Genomic DNA, 22381 nt, shown 5'->3' on the forward strand with positions numbered 1-22381 from the left:
AAATTTGGTTTGTTTAGTCTAGAGAAGAGAAGACTGAGGGGGGACAGGATAACAGTTTTCAAATACATAAAAGGTTGTTACAAGGAGGAGAGAGAAAAGTTGTTGTCTTTAACCTCTGAAGATAGGACAAGAAACAATGGGCTTAAATTGCAGCAAGGGTGATTTAGGTTGAACATTAGGAAAAATTTCCTAACTGTCAGGGTAATTGAGCACTGGAATAAATTGACTAGGGAGGTTGTAGAATCTCCGTCATTAGAGATTTTTAAGAGCAAGTTAGAAAAACACCTGTCAGGGATGGTCTAGATAATACTTAGTTCTTCCATGAGTGAAGGGGACTGAACTAGAAGACCTCTTGAGGTCCCTTCCAGTCCTACACTTCTATGATTCTATGACTATTATGAAAGATCCACACAGTCAGGGAAATTGGCTGACTATAAATGTGGAAATAATCAAAGTAAACCTACTGAATCAACAGAGATTCTGTCTCTCATCTCTTTCAGTTCTAGCAATCTCCAGAGTTACTTGTAACCACAGGACTTGAAATATTTTTTAGACTTTTTACATAGTCTGATTTTAAGTTGTTGATATCTTGTTACATGTTAAACTTTCAGATCAATTTTCTGCCATTTCTGTTGATGAAACCATGTCCAAAATTAATACAAATAAAGAATTGCATCTCAAGAATAAGTAATTTGTATAGTATCTATAACAACAGAATCTTGAGGGCAATGTTTTAATATAAGATCTCTCTGTAGAATGCAATGTGTAACTGAAGCAAGTAACTTAAAAGAACAGTTTCTCACAATGTAGTGGAGTACAAGTAGTATTTTAAAATAGACTATCCTAAGATGCGGGGAACATGCTGTCATGATAGAGCAGAGACATGGGTCCTCAATAGAATGAAGATCGCTCAAGCACCATCTATCTCCCCATAATCTTGGAGTGTTCCTGGACCTGAAGGACGTAGACTGAAATTAGCTGTCTAATGATGAGCAAGTGGCTTGGAGCATGATTAAAAAGTGGGAGCTCTAAGGACCAAGTCTGAACTGCGTGACATTGGTTATTTCTAGGTACAACTATGAGACTGCTACTCAAAATAAAATGTTCCTCCACTCAAAGCAACACTCTCTTGTTAAGTTACTGAAAACATTTACAATATATGCAGTATTAATTTCCAAAACAATACATTAATGCATTGTTACATTTTGCACAGAAAATATTAATATTCAGGAAGTGTGGAAGCTAAGAATCCTACAGCAACATTAACTCAGTCAACTTGCACATATATAATATTTACACATGAAGACCCCTATCCTGTAACTGGAGAGATATGTGCAGACACATACTTGCACCCATGCAGTGTTCCAGTGAGGCTCCACGAATGCAAAGGTCTGCCCACACTGATCCAAATTGCAGGACTGGAGGCTTAGCCAAAACAACTCCAGATCGGTACTACCAACGTTCACTGAAGCAGAGTTAATGATGGTGCAGGAAGCCTTAACTCTTGCATTTTGTGATTTTTAAATGTTATTCCAACTGCTTGGTCAACACTACATTACTGCAGGGTGGGGTTGGTTGTTTAGAGCTTACAGGGGCAGAGAAGGCCTCCAATCGTGTAGTCATTAAAATGGGTACAGTTACGATTTGAAGTTCACACCTCATTAAGGCAATATCATGGGAAAGGATGAGTTTCCATCTTTGCTACCACTACTGTTCTGTTGAAGAAAGCTTCCTGCAAGGCTGGGCTACCAAGGCAGCAGCACATTGTTTGCACTGTGATGGATGCACCTTGGCAACAGAAAGTTGGGTTTTTTTCACCTTTAAAAAGTGATAGAAATTGCTTGAACTCTAAAATGAGGGGATCTGTAGCAGTGGCGCCCGTTCAGATATTTCTTGCTGGGACAAATTCCACTCCCGCTCCCCCCAGCAGGGACCTCACTTGTCCTTTCCCTGCACAGACCCCAGGTCTCCCTCAGCCAGAGAGGGTATGTCTTCAGAAACGGTATGTTAAACGCCTGTGGCTAACCCATGTCAGCTGACTTGAGCTTGCCGGGCTTAGGCCGCAGGGCTGTAAAATTGTGGTGCAGATATTTGGGTTCAGGTGGGAGCTCTGGGATCCTTTCCCTACTTGTGGTCCCACAGCTCAAGCCCCAGCCCAAACCCAAATAATTACACTGCAATTTTACAGCCCCATGGCCCAAGCCCTGTGAGCCAGAGTCAGCAGACACGGGCCAGCTGCGGGTGTTTAACTGCAGCGTAGACATACTCAGAGTCTCCCTTCTCTCTTAGCCATACAGTGCATGAGCCAGTGCCGCCAGCCGAGTTCTCGGCTGACTCCCCTGCACTCTGCCCCACAGGAACAGGCTCCTTATGTGCCCTCTCACAACACCATTTGGCCTGACTGCCCCTCCATCTGGATGGAGGAGCAGCCTGGCCAAATTTGAGTAGCAATGTGACTCCGTGCACGCGGTCGCAATGCCACTCACTGAAATTTGGCCCAGTCATCACTCAGTCTAGCTGGGTCAAATTTCAGCGGCATTGGAACCATGCAGCCAAACCAATGTTCCAGGCTACTCTGGCAGTAGCCAGACTGATTTAGCACGAGACCAGTGCTTAAAAGTGCTCAGGAAAGCCCCCCCGCCCCAGCTCCGTGGCCTATGGAACTTTGACCAAGTGCAAAAACCTTCGGAGGAGGCATTTGCCCCCTCCCACAGCAACCCCAATTGGCACCAGAGATCTGGAGGTTTTCCTGTTCCTGAGGTTAAGGTAGTGAGGTGTTTTGTGTTGTCTGAAAATATAAAGAAGTATCTGGCTGTGATTCAGAGACATTCATAATCTTCCTCCTGTAAACTGGCCCAGCACCACCTTCAGTGCAAGTCAGGTTGGGCAGAGACAAAGTGCAATGTCACAGTGTGGGGTCCGAATTCAAGTTTTAGCAGCTGCCAATGGACCATATTCTACTGTCTATTCACACTGTGTAGCCCCTTACTCCATTTGATTTTAAGGGGACTAACTCACAGAATGAAGTGGTGCTCAATGCTAAGTTCTGAAGCCATCTTTTAAATTGTTTATAAGCTATTATTCAACCAATCTTTATCAAGCGTGGTCACTGACTATGTACATGCCTTAGTTATGGACCACCTGCATGCCAAGTTTCAAAGTTCAACCTGTGTGTGAATTCAGCAGGAAGTGTACAGGGCATTCTAAATTTTAAAGCAAGGAAGTTTTCCCCTTCACAAAGAGTCAAACAGTTGAATAGATTTTGCTCAAACTTCCCAAACAGTTCATCTGTGGACAGAACTCACAAATGAAAAATCTCAGCCACTAAAATAATTTGAAGTTTTTGTTGTATGTTTCTAAGCTAGTTTATAACCTCTTGTTTTCAAAATTTCATAAGTGAAACTATTTAGCCATCTCATTTTTGCCAGGCATTACCACTTGACCACTACATAAAATTAGCAGTTTTCAGGTTGAAGCACAGCATTTACCAGAAAAGCTAAGATGCATATTTTATCCCATTGGGTTTAATAGAAATGGTTCTAAGAAAACATACCTATCTCTAAATTATTTCCAGTTTTGCTTATCATAGGTGCCTCACATATTTGTATGTTTATTACAGTTTTATATTTAAAGCTGTTGTAAGATTTATGTTTCTCTTATTATTGTACATTTGTTAAGTTTGTATTTTTAAAATCTTTTTGTGGCATCTTCAGTCTGAACTGCTCTTTTTTCTTTAATTGCTCTTTTCAGGGATCAGGCATGCCCACACTGAAACTGGAAATATCCTAACGAAAACAAAATGTTTCCTAAAAAACAAGAAGTTCAGTGCAGTAACCTTTTATAGAAGAGCTACATAACACATCAAACTACAGGTCAGTTGAACAGTGGTATAGTTACCAGCTCTCTCAGATTCTACGATAGTCAGAAAAAATCCTAATCAGATATTGCATGAACTTGAGGTCCCAAAGAGAAGTATGTTATATAGGCTCCATGAGAAAATGAAAACCGCTAATCTGTTTTCCAAGTGAAACATTTTAGGTGATTGCTCTAACCTGGGGCACAGTACATTCTCTCCATGGCATCGTTGTCACAGGAATCTTCAACCTCACTCCACCTGCTAAAATACGTTAGCTGAATGTGTCCTAAAAACAAAACGACAGGAGAAATCAAAACATTTTTCCCTTCCATTTTCTACAGAAGTGAACTGTAATTACTCCTTTTGTAGCTAAAAACAGTATCATTAAGAATAATGGCATCATTAAGTACTAGAAGCTATTACTGGGGGTGAATTTGCTGCACTGATAATGAAGCTCTAGACAGGAAATGAAGATACTAATTACAAGATAAAACGCCTACCCAGTTAATTGGAAGCAACAGCGAATAAAAAGAAATGCATTTGCAAAAGTTCCTGACCTCTATCATTCAATAAGATGTTGTTTGGGTTCAAATCGCGGCACACAATTCCTTCTCTATGTAAAGCATCAAGAGCTACAACCATTTCAGCTGCCCATCTTTGAATGCAACCCTCTGGGATGTAAAATCTGGAGGTTAGTGCTAGTCTTTTGTCAAGGTCCTGAAAAATTTGATGTATCTCCTTCTCTCCTTCTAGTGCTATTTCACTCTTGCCCTCCACTGCTGACTCTTTGCTTTCTGCTTTTGGTAAGACAGCAGGGTTTGTTTTCTCTTTACCAAAGTCTTCCGTTTGATCAGAAAATAGCAACACTGCTTGATTTCTTACAATGCCTCCATCTAAACTATATTCTTTAGCACCTGAAAGTGGGTTAGAAATAAATAAGAAATTTTCTTCTGTGCTTGTTGCATTTAATGATGAGGAAGAAATTACTCCGAGTCCTTGAAACTGAGCCACATCTTCTGAACTAGCCAGGTCAATGTCAGATGTAAATAGCGTCCTGACAATTTCCTGAGTGACATCATATTGTCCTTCTGATTCCTTGCTAGAAGGATGGCCCAATTCTGGTACCACATGATTTAACTTTTGATCAAGTGCTTTGCATTGCTCTGTACTATTATTTAATTGTAAGACATCAGGGGTTTCTAACAGTTTGCTTTCCAAGATGTTTACATCAGTCTTTGTAAACTTTTTTGGCCTAACCACCGGCACTTCTTCCAGTTTCTCAGAGACACCAGGTAAATTTATCAGAAGATCGGGCCTTCCTTCATCAGCACTACTTACATCATCAAAAGCAGCATCCTTAAAAGAAATTACCGGCACAGAGTCATTGGAACCCCGGCTTATTGTGTCCTGGGCTCTAAAGCCCACCTTTCTTTCCATTGTTTCAAGGCTCCTGTCATGATCGGGTGCAGAAAAAAATGGCTTTAAAGATTCTGATTTTAAGCTATACAATTTATCTCCAAAATCAAGCCCCAGAAGTTCACTGGTGCTGTCTTTACTGTCTATTCTGAAGAATTCCATAGGGCTGTGCTTGGATTTACTTAATGAGTCTGATATCCTAGTAGGACTAAGTACTTCCGAGTCAGCATCTTCAGTGAAAAACTTTAGCTCCCGAGAGGTGATCTGAGAGCTGAGGCTATCATTGCCAACTAAAGTATGTGCCTGTAAGCATCCTAACTCTTTGGTTTTAAGATCTTCTCCCTCTGGTTTCGGCACAGGTTCCTCATTTAAAGAGCCAGGATCAATTTTTTCTTGCCCATATTCATTGCATAATGTTAAATAACTAGTAGTGCATTCTTCTTCTGAACTTGACCCAGAATCTGTCCATTTGGGAGAACCTTCTTGGCCATCTTCCTGGTTACTACTCTCATCTTGAGAACTTGGTGTAAGGCTGCTCTTCAGAGGTATAACTCTCAGCATGTTCCCCCCATTGCTTCCTTTGGAGTCAACACTACTGCTGATTTCTGTAGGGCTAGGGGTTGGCAGCTGCAGGTGAATTGTAGTAGAACTTTTGAGTTCATGGATTTCAAAGCTTTCTTCAGGGCTTCTGTTTAAGAATTTACTGATGTAAGACCACAGTCTGCCTCCTACGAAGGAAGAAAAAGAAAAATCACAATTTAACTCAGAACTAAAACACTGTTTCATTATGAGATATAAAATACACAAGTCACCAGGGCAAATTACTTCCTTATGCCAATTAGAGGAGGTTAGAACTGCTATTTCAATAGAGAATAGCTAGAGGGACCCTGTCGACTTAACTCATAGTTCAAACAAATTTATTAATACATTCATGTTAGTAGCAGCATCTTAGATTATTAAAATAGAAAGAATGTTTAAAATCCTACAGAATGGTCTCTAACCAAGTGGTTCCAGGATTACAACTGCTCTCCCATTTCAGGACATATCAAGAATCAGCGAAAATAAGGTTCCCTGCAACCATTCTGCATTTCCTGAGATGCTTCTGAATCGCAGCTCCAATCTTCTATGTGACATCAGGGGAGGGAAAAAAGGAGGGATGGAATAAAGGAGGAATTATTACCAAGTTCTAGGTTTTCCCCTCTTCAATTTTGTGGGTATTAGTGCCCCTCTGCTCCCTATTAGTAGGATACAGATACAGATATTTCTTTTCTTGCTTTTTGAAGGTATCTTATTAGTCTATTAAATCAGGATTGTTTCTCCCCCTGCCCTCCCAAGTTAAGATTTCTTCCCTAATACCTCGCTATATTATGCAATTTTTTTTTGCTGGTGGCTGGGGGGAGGATTTTAATCAATACACTTCAGTAACAGATATCAGAATCTGTGGCTAAAGAGGAAGGAATAAGACAGAGCATCTGTCTCTGTCACAACCCAAGCCTAGTTCTCTCATCTCTGAAAAGTTCAATAAAGTTACAGCACTAAATGTAACCACTGTATTGGCTGCAGTTAAACTTTGGAAATAATAAAATTGGATGGTTACTCTTGAAAATCTTGAAAATTCTATTAATGCTTGTTATAAACAATTACAGATCATGGGTACAAAGCAGGAAGTTGCACAAAATGAAATTAGAAGATAGTAGAATAATAGAAGATTAGCATTGGAAGAGACCTCAGGAGGTCACCTAGTCCAACCCACTGCTTAAAGCAAGACCAATCCCAACTAAATCATCCCAGCCAGGGCTTTGTTAAGCCAGGCCTTAAAAAGCTCTAAGGTTGGAGATTCCACCACCTCCCTAGGTAACCCATTCCAGTGCTTCACCACCCTCCTAGTGAAACAGTTTTTCCTAATATCCAGCCTAGACCTCCCCCACTGCAACTTGAGACTTTTGCTACTTGTTCTGTCATCTGCCACCACTGAGAACAGCCTAGCTCCATCCTCTTTGGAACCCCACTTCAGGTAGTTGAAGGCTGCTATCAAATCCCCCCCACACTCTTCTTTTCTGCAGACTAAATAAGACCAGTTCCCTCAGCCTCTCCTCATAAGTCATGTGTCCCAGCCCCCTAGTCATTTTCTTTGCCCTCTCCTGGACTCTCTCCAATTTGTTCTATTGTGCTTGCTTGGTCCTAAGAACTTGACCTCAAGCAGGCAGAGAGAGGTCCTAGAAAACTTTCAAGGAGGAAAAAAATGCGAATTCAATAAGTTCCCTTTCAAAATAACAGAGTTTACTGAAATTCCTGAAAGTATGTGTGATTGAACAAGATCTTCAGTAGCTACAATGAAGCTAACTGTATCAAACAAAAAAAAATATTAATAGAAAATTCTAACAGTTTGGAAACTGATAGTAAGGAGGACAATCTGGATCTATTCACATACATGCTCTCAACCTACAAGTTGTAAACAGGTGTCAGGGTGTCACCACCTTGACATTCTCATATAATTAAATGAGACGGTCCCAGCTACATGGGCAGGAAAACATGGAGAGGGTCCTGATATAGAAAACACTGAGAATCAATCATTGTTTATATCATAATTTTAGATCTTGATTTTAAGATGTTCATGGTTATCACGAATACATGTCTGTAGTTAAATGAGTCATATGGAATGTTATCTCATTTTATTGTATTACGTAAAAGTTTTAGAGTTGGTCAAATTTTGGGAGGGTTGCAAAAGTTTGATGCTTTGTCCACCATTTACCGCTCCCCCACACAAAGAATTCAAAACAAAAATGTTTTAAACAATTTGTTAAAACATATAGTTTCAAATTTTCAGTTCTGAGTTCCCCACTGCCACCATCTCTCTCTCTCTCACTTTAGCAGTAGCAGAGGAAAGTGGGGTTGGGGGACCACTCTCCCCTCTTTACCTGTCCCCGCACACTTTTTTCCCCACAACTGGAAAAAAAGACGGAGCAAAAGTGAATGTGGGATTTTTATTCCACAATTCTGAATGAAAATTTCAAAAATAATTTATTTTTGTTAGGTTTTGTTGAAATCATATTTTTAAATGCTAAAAATTTGGCAAAATAATTTTGACCAGCTCATTCATTTACATATAATGGAAATATTAAAGGTTTGCCTGTACCAATTAATAAAACTTCATTTGACAACACTCCCCTAACCCATCCATAAATATAGACCCTGGAACTTCTTGCACCTGAGTGGACTGTCATGGAGCTCCCAGACGAGAGGCAGCAGTCCACTGACACTTAAGAGGTGGCAGAATGTGGGCTTAGCTTTTATACACCATTGAGGTCGGAAGAAACCCCCTGTCTAAGAGATGTCGTTGGGGCATAGGAGCTGTACTATCAGGGAATCAGAGGTGGCATGGGGACCCTGGGCATCCATATGCAGCATTTTGCCCACTCCTCTGGCTACAGAATCCACAAGTGCCAAGCCAGTTCCCATTCTCATATCTTCCCGATTCCCTTCAGAAATATATCAAGGAAAATCAACAGTGGGATAAGAGAACTCTCAAGGAGTTTTTTATCCCCACATCCTCCTCCCTAGCTATTTCTGCTAGTAGGGTAACCCAGGGCATTATTGTTTCTTTATGTTTCACATACATTTGATCCTATCAACGTCAAAAAAGACTCTCAAGTCACTATGTAATAGTTTAAAAAGAGAATAGCGCATGCCGGTTTTAAAGGTTTTTATTTCTGGCTTTTTAACAGAGAATCCAATTCCCTTAGTCCTAGTAGGTATCTAAAGATGGTCAGTAGGTCAGCTTCCAATTATTATACTTAAGATCAATGAAAATAATCAAATTTACACTATTATTCTGACACTAGTGAAAACAGTTTAATGGCCATACTGCCTACCCTTCAATAATTATTCCCAGTATAAACCTTCCTCTTTTTAAAAGCTTAAGAGAAAAAAGTTTATGATTCAATAATTACTTGTAGTAGGAAATGATAAAAAACTGTTGCTTATTGCTTTCTGATTTACAGTTAAGTGCAACTAAATGAAAAACCATTTGATTAATGTCCAAATTAATATATATAGCTGTTTATGTATAAGTATTTCAAGAGCGGCCTCCTGGTCAAGTGGAAATATGTAAATAAATGCTGTTCAATAATTTTGCTCAATACTGAAAAACAACAATTTTATTCCCTTCTGAAAATGCCCACTCCAAGGTCAAACAAGAGCAATATTTGTTTCTGGGTATATAATTATGTTTTTATGAGTGACACACAAATAATCTCCCCCTCCTCTCACCATGTGTTGGGTAAAATCAAGAAAACCCATTAGTAAGCCATGCTAATATTGTATCAGGAATCTATAAAAGCTAAAATTACAGAAGTCAGTCCATGCAAGCAGGCTTCAGTCACTTTGTCAAATATTGTCTAACATACTAAATAACGGTAAAAAGTATCACTGCAAAACTGAACTTTATTCATCTTTAATAGAATCACAGGAAACTAGCATCAATGCCACCAAATTTCCTTTCTAATCTAATCTAATCTTTCTACCACAAGGTTGCCAGTCATTCTATACATTTTATAGTATAAATACATCAACACTAATGTACTAAAACATATTTGTACCAAGGAATATATGAAGTGTTTCCTATGTGCAATGTGGAAGAGTTAATATTGCTGCAGAAATCTTCCGAGTGACACCTACTTGAAATCTAGTTTATTTAAAAAAAAAAAAAAAAGTAATTTGATTTTTGACATTTCTAGCAAACGCTGGCCTTTTTTTTTTTTTAATTACATAAGGCCAAATCACTTCAATCAGGATAGGAGAAGTTCATTTTTACTATTTTTTTTTTTTAATACTTACCTTATACAAAAATCCACCTTTTGGATTACACAAACCATGGATGAGCATTCCAGAAGGAATTTAAGAAAGTTAAGTTCGCCTGAAAAGCAGGATATCAGAATGCAAGTGGAAACTCAGCCATACTGATTGCTACCAGGAACCACTACAGTATTAACTGAAATAAAGTGCATTCCAAGTAAATTTTACTTTAATCAAGTACTGGTGTCACAGCAAAAAAATAATATTTGACTCTTATATAGAGCTAGGAGGCATTTTTCAGCTGAAACTTCTTTCTGCCAGAAAATGCAGATCTGGTCAACCAAAACATTTCGTGAATTCGTGTCGATGTCAGCAAATTGTTTCACTCTGGAATTTTTTTTTTTCCTAGAAATGTCAAAAGATGAATGCCCTGATCACTGGGCTACAGGTTACTTTGATGGGTCTCTTTCTCAAATTTCATCTGCTGAAACCATTATGCTTTGGATAAGTAGGTAAATATTTATTAATCCAGAGGGAGAGAGAATCACTCTATAGCCCAATGGTTAGGGAGGTGGGGAACCCACATTTTAGCCCTTGCTCCAATTAGTTTTCAATTATTTATACAAAAGTAGCACATTTCCTCCACATATCTCTGTAGTGAGGCGGTGTGGTACCCACCCCACCAAGGGAAGAACCTCCCCAGACACCAAAGTGGGCGGAGCCAGTGGATCCTGTGCCCTCCCCCCAGAGGTCAAGGCGCAGGACAGGAAGTAGAAAAGCCCAACCCTGGAGCTCAGTTGGGCAGCAGCAGCTGGAGAGGCCAGACAACTGTGGCCTGGCTCCGGTTTGGGAGACCCCGGCAAGCCGCAGCCGACCCAAGGACTGGCCAGACTGGCCAATGTCTGACGCTAACCGATACACAGAGGAGCTGCCAAGCCTACCCCTCGCCGGCAACCCAGAGGAGCTGCCAAGCCTACCCGTCGCCGGCAACCCAGAGGAACCCATGGTGCTGGAACCCTCCAAGGACATCGCCCTGACCCAGGTACCCTACGAGGGGGAGTCTGGAAGTAGCCTGGGGGCAGCCAACCCTAGGCTGGCTGCAGCACTGACAGAACCAATGTCAGTGTGTTGCGGCCAGGACCCCCACTGACACAGCAGCGGGTCTTTGACCACTGCCAGGGCCCTGGGCTGGGACGCAGTGGAGTGGGTGGGCCTGCGTCCCCCCTGCCACCCACCTCACAGGAGGCAATCTTCCCCTCCCCCGGTTGCTAAAGCTAGGAGCCTGGGGTTTGCTGTGAACAATTTGCTCAGTCCCTATCGGAGGGCCTGAGCCCTTGACTGTTGGTTTGCTGCCCCGCCCTAACCCAGGGCCTGGGTTTATACTGAACTGCTTGCACGGCCCAGCCTCAAAGTCTGGGCCATAGACTGGGTATTCCCTAACCCAGCAGAGAATGTAGTGAGGCATTGTGGTACCCCACTCCCCCGCTGAGGGACGAGCCCTGGCTGAGTTCCCTTACAATCTCAAAACATCTTACACATAAGGATTATGTGTATCTGTTGTACAAATGTGGAAACTGAGGTACAGGTGGAGTGCTTGCTCAATGACACACCATAGGGCAGTGAAAGAGCCAGGAATAGACTTGGCTCTCCTAACCCAGTCCTGTACCACTGCAGCATATTAGCTACAATGGAAACTTATTTTTAAAAGTGAACTTGTATGCAGAAAAATGCAAACAATGCATGTATAGCACAGCGCATATTAGTCACTCAGACAGCATAGCACGTTACAGACAGAAGATTAGATCTCCGCCCCCAAAGAGATGAATCATAAAAGTCAGTGTACAGAAAAGCGATAGGAAATTTGAATGCAATCAAAAGCAAAGTGGGTGGGCAGTGATGCTGAACAGGAGTTCCACAATTTAGATTTTAGTTAGTTCCTGTTAGTTTCACAATTTTTAGATTTTCTTTTAAATGTTTTCTGTAGGGAGGGTGTGGGTGTATGCTAGTTTGAAGTAGTGACAAAGACAAGAGGATACAAAGACTTTTGGATAAGTATCATTAGGATGAAAGAAAACCTGACAGTAAATTCAGTTTCCTAGCCATGCTTTAGTTTTAGTTTACAAGAGGAATTAATGTCCTGTTGAATTTTGACTCATCCTGCAGACACATTACATTGCAAGTTCACATCCTGAAAAACTAAGCAGATGTATCGCAAAAACAATCATTTAGCTTTTGGTAAGTTGGCCCAGGAGTCTACAATGCAGGGCTATGTATTCCGGTGCCTGCAAAACATGATTATAGCTGAAAAATTGTGGACATACTGGATTTGGGCTTTGCTAAATACAGTTAAAGACAACAATCTGGGTTCCCAAATAACCATGACCACACAGGGGAGAGAGGAGTGCTGAGACACATCTACTCAATTCATCCTTCAAAACCCTCCCAAATTCTGTACCTTAGTGGAAAAAGGGGGAAATGGTTTCAAGCTTCATAAATCCAAAGGCCAGAAGGGACCACTGTGATAATCTAGTCTGACCTCCTGTATAGCACAGGCCATAGAACTTCCTCCAAATAATTCATTTTTAACTATACACCTCTACCCCGATATAACGCGACCCAATATAACACGAATTCGGATATAATGCGGTAAAGCAGCGCTCGGGGGAGGGGGATTGGGGGGGGGCAGGCCGTGCGCTCCGGTGGATCAAAGCAAGTTCGATATAACGCAGTAAGAAATTTTGGCTCCCGAAGACAGCGCTATATCAGGGTAGGGGTGTAGTATATCTTTAAAAAAAAAACAATCATGATATTCCACCCTACTGAAAATACATCTCACCCTACTGCTCCTTTGATCACAAGCCACATAAAGTATCTCATGTTTTGTGAGTGGCACTGCTGGCAGAAAAAATTAAATCCAGATCTTGTAAAGAAGAGATGCAGCCACTAGTCAACTTCATAATAGATAAAATGATTATTAAAACATATATACTTATATATGTGCAGTGCCCAACATAACTGTGACCTCACTTCTGGGCACTACCATAACATAAGCAATAACTCCACCAACGCAGTGGATGCTGTAGTGTACATAGGACACAGGAGTTTATCACCAGAACTTCTAACATGACAGTACGATAGTTAAAAACAGAGTCCTACACATATTACCGCCTTCAGCATTGCTAACCCTGGTGGTGAATAACAGCTACAAACTTTGCTAGCATAGAAGAAGCCTGTGTGCCCACCACCTGACAAAAATTGAGAGCGCGCGCCATCATTTCAAACCAGCCTTTGGACGAGGACAGAACAGTCACTACTACTTTCTTGGGACTGGCAATAGAATCTTTAGGGTTAGTAACGTAATCCATTCCGACCAGCGAGTCCCTAGTTTGGCAAGACAGACCACCACTGAATTGCTGTCCATTAGTTCCCATACCCTGAAAGCCTCCTCAGTTTGAAGTTTCTTGAGCGCTCTCCAGACTGATAGGAGCTCCAGCTTGTTTATGCCTAAAGAGATGTGACAGTTTCCAGCCGCCACGGAAACTCTGATATACCACGGAAGCCCCCCCAGCCTATTTTTGAAGCATCTGTTTCTAAAATTTCTGGCACTGGGAGTGCCAACAAAAACTAAGGCCTTGTTAACATCACACCAGCTCTCCACCACAGGACAGCTTGCCAAATGCTTTCTGACAAAGCTACCAGATACCTTTTCGGACTTCCTTGCCTCTAACACGCCTCTCTAAAGCCCTCTAATGTTTTGTGACCGTGGGAAGAGCTTATAAGGGAATCCACCAGCCCCACTAACTGTATTTGGAGGGATGACAGCATCACCACTTCTGGGTAAAACGAGAATTTCATTTCTTCTTAATCAAAGAATGTTTGGGGTCAAGTTTTCCGAGTCAAGTTTAAAACCCAATAGTTTTAAACCTGACAGTGGATACAAGTTGTGCAGTAAAGGGAGTGGGTGTAAAATCAACAGCAAAGCCTTTCGCAGATAAGCGGCTACCTTCATAGGCAACTTTACAACCTCTTCTGAACAGGCCTTAATCCAAACGGTTTTCCAGTTAAAATTAACATTTTTATCCTTGAACTTCCAAATGGTACACTGGCCTCTAAGCATGATAAGCCACCATGGAGCAATATATAAACCAAATGTTCTATTCGCTCAATGCTCCTTTCTAATGAAACAGAACTTTTTTTGAAGTTTGGACGCAAAGGATAAATACAGGAGTGACACGCAGTTTTAGGCATTTACACCAAAACAGGCACTGACCCTAAAGTTTTTATCCATTCCCAAAGATGACTGCAAAGCATACTCTGCCTGTTTATCGTTTTTTGTTTTTAACTGGGAGCAGTAATGCTAGTACCTCTAAGTGACTAAGCAGCCTTTTTAGCTCTACCATTACACCTTGGAGCTCTGGATCATTAAAAAGTTTTGGCTTTTGACTGATCAGGGGAACCTGAAAAGCAGAGAAAGAGATGGCTTTTAGAGGAATGAGTGTGAGGTAGCCATAATTTACGAAAACCTCCTTTGTAGGGATTTTGATAAGATTATCTACCCCAGAAATTTACAAGATTCTGGCAATCTGACTGCTATTAACTAATAGGTTTCTCCTGTCATCAACACAGCATGGTGTTCTTGTCTAACTTCCCCATACAAATACAGTGTAACTTTACCCCATTTTACAGTCATGATTTCTACTTCTACAATGTCCAACAATTTAAAAGGTCTTACTGAGTCAGCCACTATCCACTGCATCAGCCCGTATCAAAATCCCCATCCTGAGTGTCAATCACCTTCCAATTATTTTTCTTGACAAAATTCAAAAAAGCCACTCAGATTGGGTATCAGGACTGACAGGATTCCAACTATTCTTGTGCTCACGGTCTTCCAGCTATGCTTTACTAAGACAGAGCTGGGAAACGATCTTTGGTGTGGGAATCCAGATGAGCTGGGGAACTCAAGGGCCGATGTCAGAGAATCACCATGGATACTAGAAACACAATGGCAATTTTTTTATTTTTTATTTTTTTACTTTATTGACTGACAAAGGTCAGGGAAGAAGGATGGTTTCTAAATAAGAAACTGGACACGGACTCTGAAGATCTGTGTTCAAATCCTGGATCTATGACATTTCCTGTGCATAGTCTTGGGCAAGTCACCGTATCACTCTGTACCTCAGTTCCCCCTCTTTAAATGGGAACACCACTTCCTTTCTATCACCCTTTGCCTTGTCTATTTATACTATAAGCTTTCAGGGTCAAGGACTTTTTCTTATAATGTGTATGGACAGCATCTAGTACAAAAGAACTTCAGACCTCAGTTGAGGCATCTAGGCACTAATCAGAATATAAATAAATCAACAACCACAATAGTAAGTCTGGGTCATCTGGAGTTTGGATGATGGAAGCATAGCCATCCAAGAACTTTGACCACCTTGCTATGCCTCAAAGGAAGGTGAATTAGAATCTGAGGTAGCACAATTCCTCTCCAGTATCACTCGAGTACATCACTCAAGGATAAACAGGACACACTGAAGGAGGTGTTCAGGATGATTTCAGGCTGTGACAGTGTTTGTGCTACTGTGTATAGTTGAGATTTAGATAAGAACGAATAAGTGCTTATTTACAATACATTCTTTTGCATGTTTTTTCCGCGTACACAAATAGGTCTTCTATTAAGGAGGGCATATTACTTTTAAAATGCAATTGTTTTTCCTTTATATTTGGCTCACTGAAATAAGCTTAACTTATCTCTCAAAATTAGTAGTTTTTATAAGGAATCATTAACTGAACAGTGACTGAGCTTATCATGTACCCACTTCTAGACAATATGTTGCTCTATTATTCCTCATATACAAAAGGGATTTGAGAGAAAACACTTTGCCCTATACAATTTATACAAAGTAGGGATTTAGCAGCAGTTGAAACAAATTAATTTTACCTCGGGAACTCAACGCTTGTTATGGTTGGTTTCGGCAAGAATGAGCAGGCCAGGACAGTAACTTTTCACTGGATTTGTTATTCTCTCCTGATCTGCCAAGATGTAAAGTTTTCCTTTTACAACAAGTGTCCTGTCCAATCCATTCAGCTCACCTCTTTGCTCTTACATACAAAAGAGTTCTGGGGTATGAAACATCTCTGCTTCCCTTCCCCTCTTCATTCACCAGAGCTAAAGGAAGATATTCCTTACTGAGAAGTAGTAACCATTTCCAGAAGGTTGCACTGGACTGTGGCAGTTTCCTGTGTACTTTAAAGTTCTTTTTGGGATGTTTCATTATTGCCCACCCTAATAATTTTCCCTGAAATACCTTTTCCTCTTCTCATCCCATCTTCATCCTGTGCTACCAAAGGAAGTTTTTCCTCAAGAGAATTAAAAATCCTAGGGACCTGAAGTTATAATAATCAACTGATTTCTCTCCCCACCCCCATCCCACCAATATTTTTTCTCCTCATCCCTTGCCCCTGCAGACTCCAGGGAGCAGAAGTCCATTGGCATCAATGAATTCCCAACAAATTTTCTAAGTTTCTCCAAAGATTCAGTCAAAAACTACCAATACACATTCAGGTCAGAGGTCAATTGATAGCTTTCAAATTCCCAGGATGGTCTCTTGGGAGGTAGAGAATTCACATACAGTTACATTGTAGCCTAGTAACGTAAGGTCTTCCTTCATGCAACATTGTACAGTCAAGTTTAAAATAAAAAAATAAAACATACTACAGAAACAGAGACCTCTTCATGTTAAAGAGTCAACTTTTGTTGGTCTGTGATCCCTTATGTGACAAAAGTGACATGTGCCTAGGCAAATCCCAAATAGTTAAAACAAAAGGAATAATATTTCCTCTAAACTTATCTTCTCTATAAACTAGTTCTGTGCCTTGCATTTTCCCATTCTGGTTGAATTAGCAGCATCCCTTAAAAAGGAAGAGATATATTAGCAGAACTGAAATTTATATTCTGAACTCATTCTACACAAAAAGGAGTCATTAAAATTAGGGAATATTTAAATCCAGAGGGGGAAAAAAATCAAAATGTAATTATTTTTTGCCACCTGTTCCCTGTACATATAACAGGAATTTTATAAATAGTTTGAAGGCACAACTCTGTGCTTCTGCTTTGAACTCCTATTTGACACCACTGGCTATTTTCTTAAAAACCCAGATCAGAATAACTATGTAATGTTAAGTAATAGGCAAATGTTCTTGTTTTTTAGAAGGCAATTATTAAATTCTTATGGGAATACTTCCCATTTTAGCTACATAACATTAAAAAGATTTACTTGCCAAAGATTACAAAAGTGGCAAAAAGATTTTATCTCCTAGAGCTGACTTGTACATACTATAGATTGCAGTTTCAACCAAACCAGTTTCTGTCCTGTAGAAAATAAATGGTTAGAAATGTACAATATTACTAAAGCTTTTAGGGAAATTCAAAACAGGAATGAGATTCAGAATAGGAATAAGGGAAAAAATCCATTATTTATATAGTTTTGTTATTCTAAGACTGAAATATTTTGTTTAGAAAAATACACAAGAAAGTAATTTGATATTTAAATTTATCATAGATTGAAAGCTTGATTTTTTTTAAACCACAGACAAACCTTCTGCATGCTGCAGCACAAGAAATACAGACTCCTCAGAGATGATGTACTTGTGCAGACACACCATGTTGGGCACACAGCGGGGAATGATGGTCTTTCTGTTCCTGCTGTACTCACTACTTTTCCTTAGACCCTGACAGAGAACAAAAAGGTCAGTTGTACCCTCAGTTGCCTTTGGAGCCTGCTGTGCTCTGTGTTTATCAACCAAACTAATCTATCCGAGTTACTCTGGGCTTCAGAGAAACCACTCATCTGCTGCTCTATGCCCCTCAGTCCCCCGAGGCTCTGCTGATGGCATCTGGCGCATTTCCAGAGAACAGAAGATGGCACAAAGCTGCCATTAAAATCAATTACATGGGTCAATGTTTTTATTAGAATCTCTCTCAAACTAAGTCATCAGGATGACACACAGTTATTTCCCTATGACCTTTTTTAAAAAATTCATTTTTTTAAGCAAAAGACATTGTTTAAATCAGTCTATGTTCTAGAGACAAAAGAATACCCTGGATTCATGTGTTATCTTTATATTTCCACCATACTTAAAAAAAAATAGGAAAAGATTCAGTTCCTGAAGAGGTAATGATTTTGGAAGGTGGCACACAGATGAAGTTATTGGAAAGGAGGGGGAGAGAGGTAAGTATGACCTACTATTATATTGATAAAGAGGATGTAAGAGTAAAATGGAAAAGTATAAAGTTCATCTATTCTGCCTGTAGATACAATGAGCATCCTTACCTAGGGTCTAATATCTGCACTATATAATGTTTACAAATAGACATTTGTGAATTATAAATGGAATGATTTTTTGTGCACTGTAGGTGTTAGGATTTCTAACGCAAGATAAATAGAATTAGAACAGTTTACAGCATGTGTACACAGTGTACCTGAAGCTGAGGTGTAAATAAAGTTTCAGCAGTTACCTACAGCATAGTTTTTGGGCCTCAGTTCTGCAGCCATTACTCATGTCAGGAGCCTAATTCAAAGCAATGTAATTCCTTGTGTGAATAAGGCCTGCATCAAGCCCTCAAACTAAACCAATTCCCAACGTGATGGATTCACTGGGTTCTCAAAAGAATTTTGACCTGATCTACATGAATCACAGGAGGCAAACCTGAAGGATTTAATTCCCATGCAGGGAGGTCCTTATTGTTAATTCAGTAGTTTACTGGCATTAAACGGACCTTTCACAGCATAGTAGCCTATAGTTTTAAGAACATAGGAACTGCCATACTGGATCAGAGCAGTGGTCCACCTCATCAAATATTCTGTCTCTCACAGTGGCCAATATCGGATGCCTCAGGGGAACAAGCCCTGTAAAGAACAGTTATGGAGTAGCTTGTGTATAGGAGAAATTTCTTCCTAACGTATGCACTGAAGCATGAGGGTTTATGTCTCCTATGCTCTAACAGAACTATGATCCTTTACTGAAGCCTGCTAAGATACTGGCCTCAATATCATGATCAGTGGTAATGCTATGTGTACAAGAACTGAAGAGAAAAAGGAAAGAAAAGGAGATGGAAGAAAGTGAAAATATATTTCAAATACATTTAGAAGATAGAAATGTTAATGTGCCAATAAAATTCACAGAGATGGCAACCATAAAAATAGGAAATATTTTCTTTGTGTGGAGTAAATTAGCAGGCCAAGTTGTTTAGGAAAGTAGAATAAAGATTTTACTTACTTTCAGTATAAACGTCTGCTGTGTTCTAGTATCCATTACAAGTAAAACCTAAACAAACACATAATTTAAAGAAAAAATTATTTTAAGGTTCTCATTAGTATATAGCTACTTAACAGTAGGCAACTCAGAAATCAACTATTGAACATTTCTATAGACCAACAGCTGCATGTTATTAAAAAACAAGGCACACTAAAATACAAAAAATTCTGATAACATATTAGTAAGAACTTTACTGATCTTTTTTTTTATGCTTGAGGACATGAACGATGTCTCCCGAATACTGCAGAAACTTCATCTGATTACCAATCAGCTGCCTAAAAATTTTAAAACTTGACTTAAACAAAAGACACCCCAAAACACCAATTGGTGTTTTACGAGTGAGGGTATAATTCAGCAGAACTCAAGTTAGGATAACTGCATAAAAAGCTGTGTTACCTCAGTTTAGTCCAACACTCCCTTCTCCCAATAAGACTTCTTTTCACACCACCAGGTTTCTTATACCCAAACGTTGTTCCTTCCCCAGAGGCTCCCTGTTTTCTTGGGAGAGAGCAGAGGGTGTTTTGTTTTTTAGAGTGAGGCTGATGGTCCCTCCCAGGAAGTCCAACTGAAGACTGTTTGTGTCGGAAGAAACAAACCAAATTGTGCATTATGACGACAACATGGCTTGTTCTAGCTCATACTGATTACGGCAACACCTAAAATTTTTAATGCCTTAATCAACTCTACTATCACTGCGGTTGAATTCCTCCACAACCTTACAGTTTTGGTGCATTTATAACTGGCAACACAAATTGTTGCAGGGAAATCCAGCTGTTAGGACTGCAATATTACAGTAAGATGGAAAAAGAATATTTATTTAGGAAAAGAGAATGGATTCTTTGTAGAAAGTGGAAAGATATAGCTGCAAAAGACAGTCTTCATTACAGTATACTGGCTCTGCTGCAGACACATCATAGACAACTTCATCTATAACTTAGTGACACCACCATGGGTGCTAAAGAACGTTTTGTTACTCTGTAGGAGAAGAAATCTAATTAGTTAATTTAGTATTGACACTTGTTTGAAAGACAACCCTCAGAAATTCCAGTTTTAGGGAACTGAAGTTCTCCAAATCTCTTTGCAAACCCCCAGACTCTTGAGCATGTTACCCTGGAATTCCAAGACTATAGATGCCCAGGCATATCTGAAGAGTTCCACTTCAGTACAATAACCTAAAATGGTACATGTACAAGACCAATACTCCAAGATCAAACATGTAGAGGAGGGGTGGGCAAACTACGGCCTGCGGGCCAGATCCAGCCTGCCAGCCATTTTAATCTGGCCCACAAGCTACCACTGGGAAGCGAGGTCTGGGGCTTGCCCCTCTCTGGTGCTCCAACCGGGGAGCAGGGTTGAGGGCCGCTCCATGCGGCTCCCGGAAGCAGCAGCATGGCCCTCCTCAGGCTCCTACGCATAGGGGCAGCCAGGGGGCTCCGCTCTGCATGCTGCCCCTGCCCCAAGCACTGCCAGGACCTCGGCCAATGGGAGGTGCAGGGGCGGTGCCTGTGGACACGGAAGCGTGCAGAACCACCTGGTCGCGCCTCTGCCTAGGAGCTGGAGAAGGGACATGCTGCTGCTTCCGGGAGCCTGCACCCTGAGCCTCCCCCCACGCCCCAACCCTGGTCCCCTTCCTGTCCTCCAAACTGCTCCATCCAAGCCTGGAACACCCTCCTGCACCCCAAACTCCTCACCCCCTGCCCCACCCCAGAGCATGCACCCCCAGCCAGAGCCCTCACCCCCCGTGCCCCAACCCCCTTCCCCAGCCATGATCCCCCTCCCACACTCTGAACTCCTTAGTCCCAACCTGGAGCACCCTCCTACACCCCAAACTCCTCATCCCCAGCCCCACCCCAGAGCCCACACCCCCAGCCGGAGCCCTCATACTCCCACACGCATACCCCACCACCCTGCGCCAGCCCAGAGCCCCCTCCTGCACCCATGACTCCTCATTTCTGGCCCCACCCCAGAGCCCGCACCCCCAACCATAGCCCTCACCCCCTCCCATAACCCAACCCCAATTTTGTGAGCATTCATAGCCCACCATACAATTTCTATTCCCAGATGTGGCCCTCAGGCCAAAAAGTTTGCCCACCCCTGAAGTAGAGCGTGTGCAGTCTGAGTCATATTTGATTTTCATACCAAGAATATTCACTCTTTAAATTTCTCCACACTGTTATGCTTCCAATGTAAATACAATTACATTTAAAAAAAAGAAAAAATACATTACAACATTATTTAAACTGCAAAGTGAAGCATTTAAGAAAACAAACAAAAAACCACAGGAAATGCCAGATTTACAGTTATCCATACAACCTGCAGCATTGCAGTACAGGCTGCTACAACTTGAGCTATAGGACTAACCATATTAGCTGGCAATAGCAGAAGACATTCCAGAGGGGTGATGGGCCAGTGGCACCAAGTTCTGGGGCCAGTGGGTAGCAGGAGCAGGCCAGCCCAGCTTTCTTCCCGCCCCTCCCTCCTGCCCTCCCCACTTCTGGAAAGAGGAGGACTCCTGCCCCAGCTGGCACCACCGAAAGAGGGATGATCTGCTGGGATTGTGTGGTGGTTTGGGGGTTCTGGGAAACCCACTCAGCTCTCTCTCCTCTCTGGGAGCTGGGGGAAGATCCTGTCCCACATAGTACCCAGAAGGGGGTGGAATGGAATGCTGGAGCCACATGCTGGGTCCAAGAATAATGGTGCCCAAACAGCAGCTCACAGGTATTCCCAGTGAAGTAACAGCAGTGTGGGCCTAGCTCTTTAGAATGTTCATACTCAATTATCTGGGCAGACTGCCAACATATTCCAGAATAATACAAGCAAGAGAAGGGAAATTGTGATTTTTTAATCAATTATAACTCTGCTAAACCTGAACAGAATTTCATGGGATGAAGACAAGGCACTTCCCCAGCCCAAGAATTTTCTCCCTGCCTAATTTCAAAGGCCTGCTGCAAACAGTGGATGTGTTAGATCTTCTTAAGGAAAGGTTGCAATAATCTT

The 22381-nt window shown here is 41.2% G+C and overlaps 1 protein-coding gene across 3 annotated transcripts in view; it reads right to left on the reverse strand.

Moving 5' to 3' along the window:
* The window catches only part of RPS6KC1 (ribosomal protein S6 kinase C1), a 109274-nt gene that overhangs the window by 15102 nt on the left and 71791 nt on the right, over window positions 1-22381 (reverse strand). For 2 of the 3 annotated variants that reach the window (XM_048843151.2, XM_048843153.2), the window contains 4 exons: window positions 19346-19393; window positions 17665-17797; window positions 4414-6000; window positions 4053-4142 (listed from right to left, as the gene is read on the reverse strand). In XM_048843151.2, the coding sequence (XP_048699108.2) occupies window positions 4053-4142; window positions 4414-6000; window positions 17665-17797; window positions 19346-19393 (1858 nt within the window). Of the gene's footprint in view, window positions 1-4052; window positions 4143-4413; window positions 6001-17664; window positions 17798-19345; window positions 19394-19780; window positions 19880-22381 lie in introns of those variants that run through there. The other variant, XM_048843154.2, reaches the window with a different exon arrangement.

This window comes from Caretta caretta, chromosome 3 (assembly GCF_965140235.1).
Source record: "Caretta caretta isolate rCarCar2 chromosome 3, rCarCar1.hap1, whole genome shotgun sequence".
Classification (NCBI taxonomy): Eukaryota; Metazoa; Chordata; order Testudines; family Cheloniidae; genus Caretta; species Caretta caretta.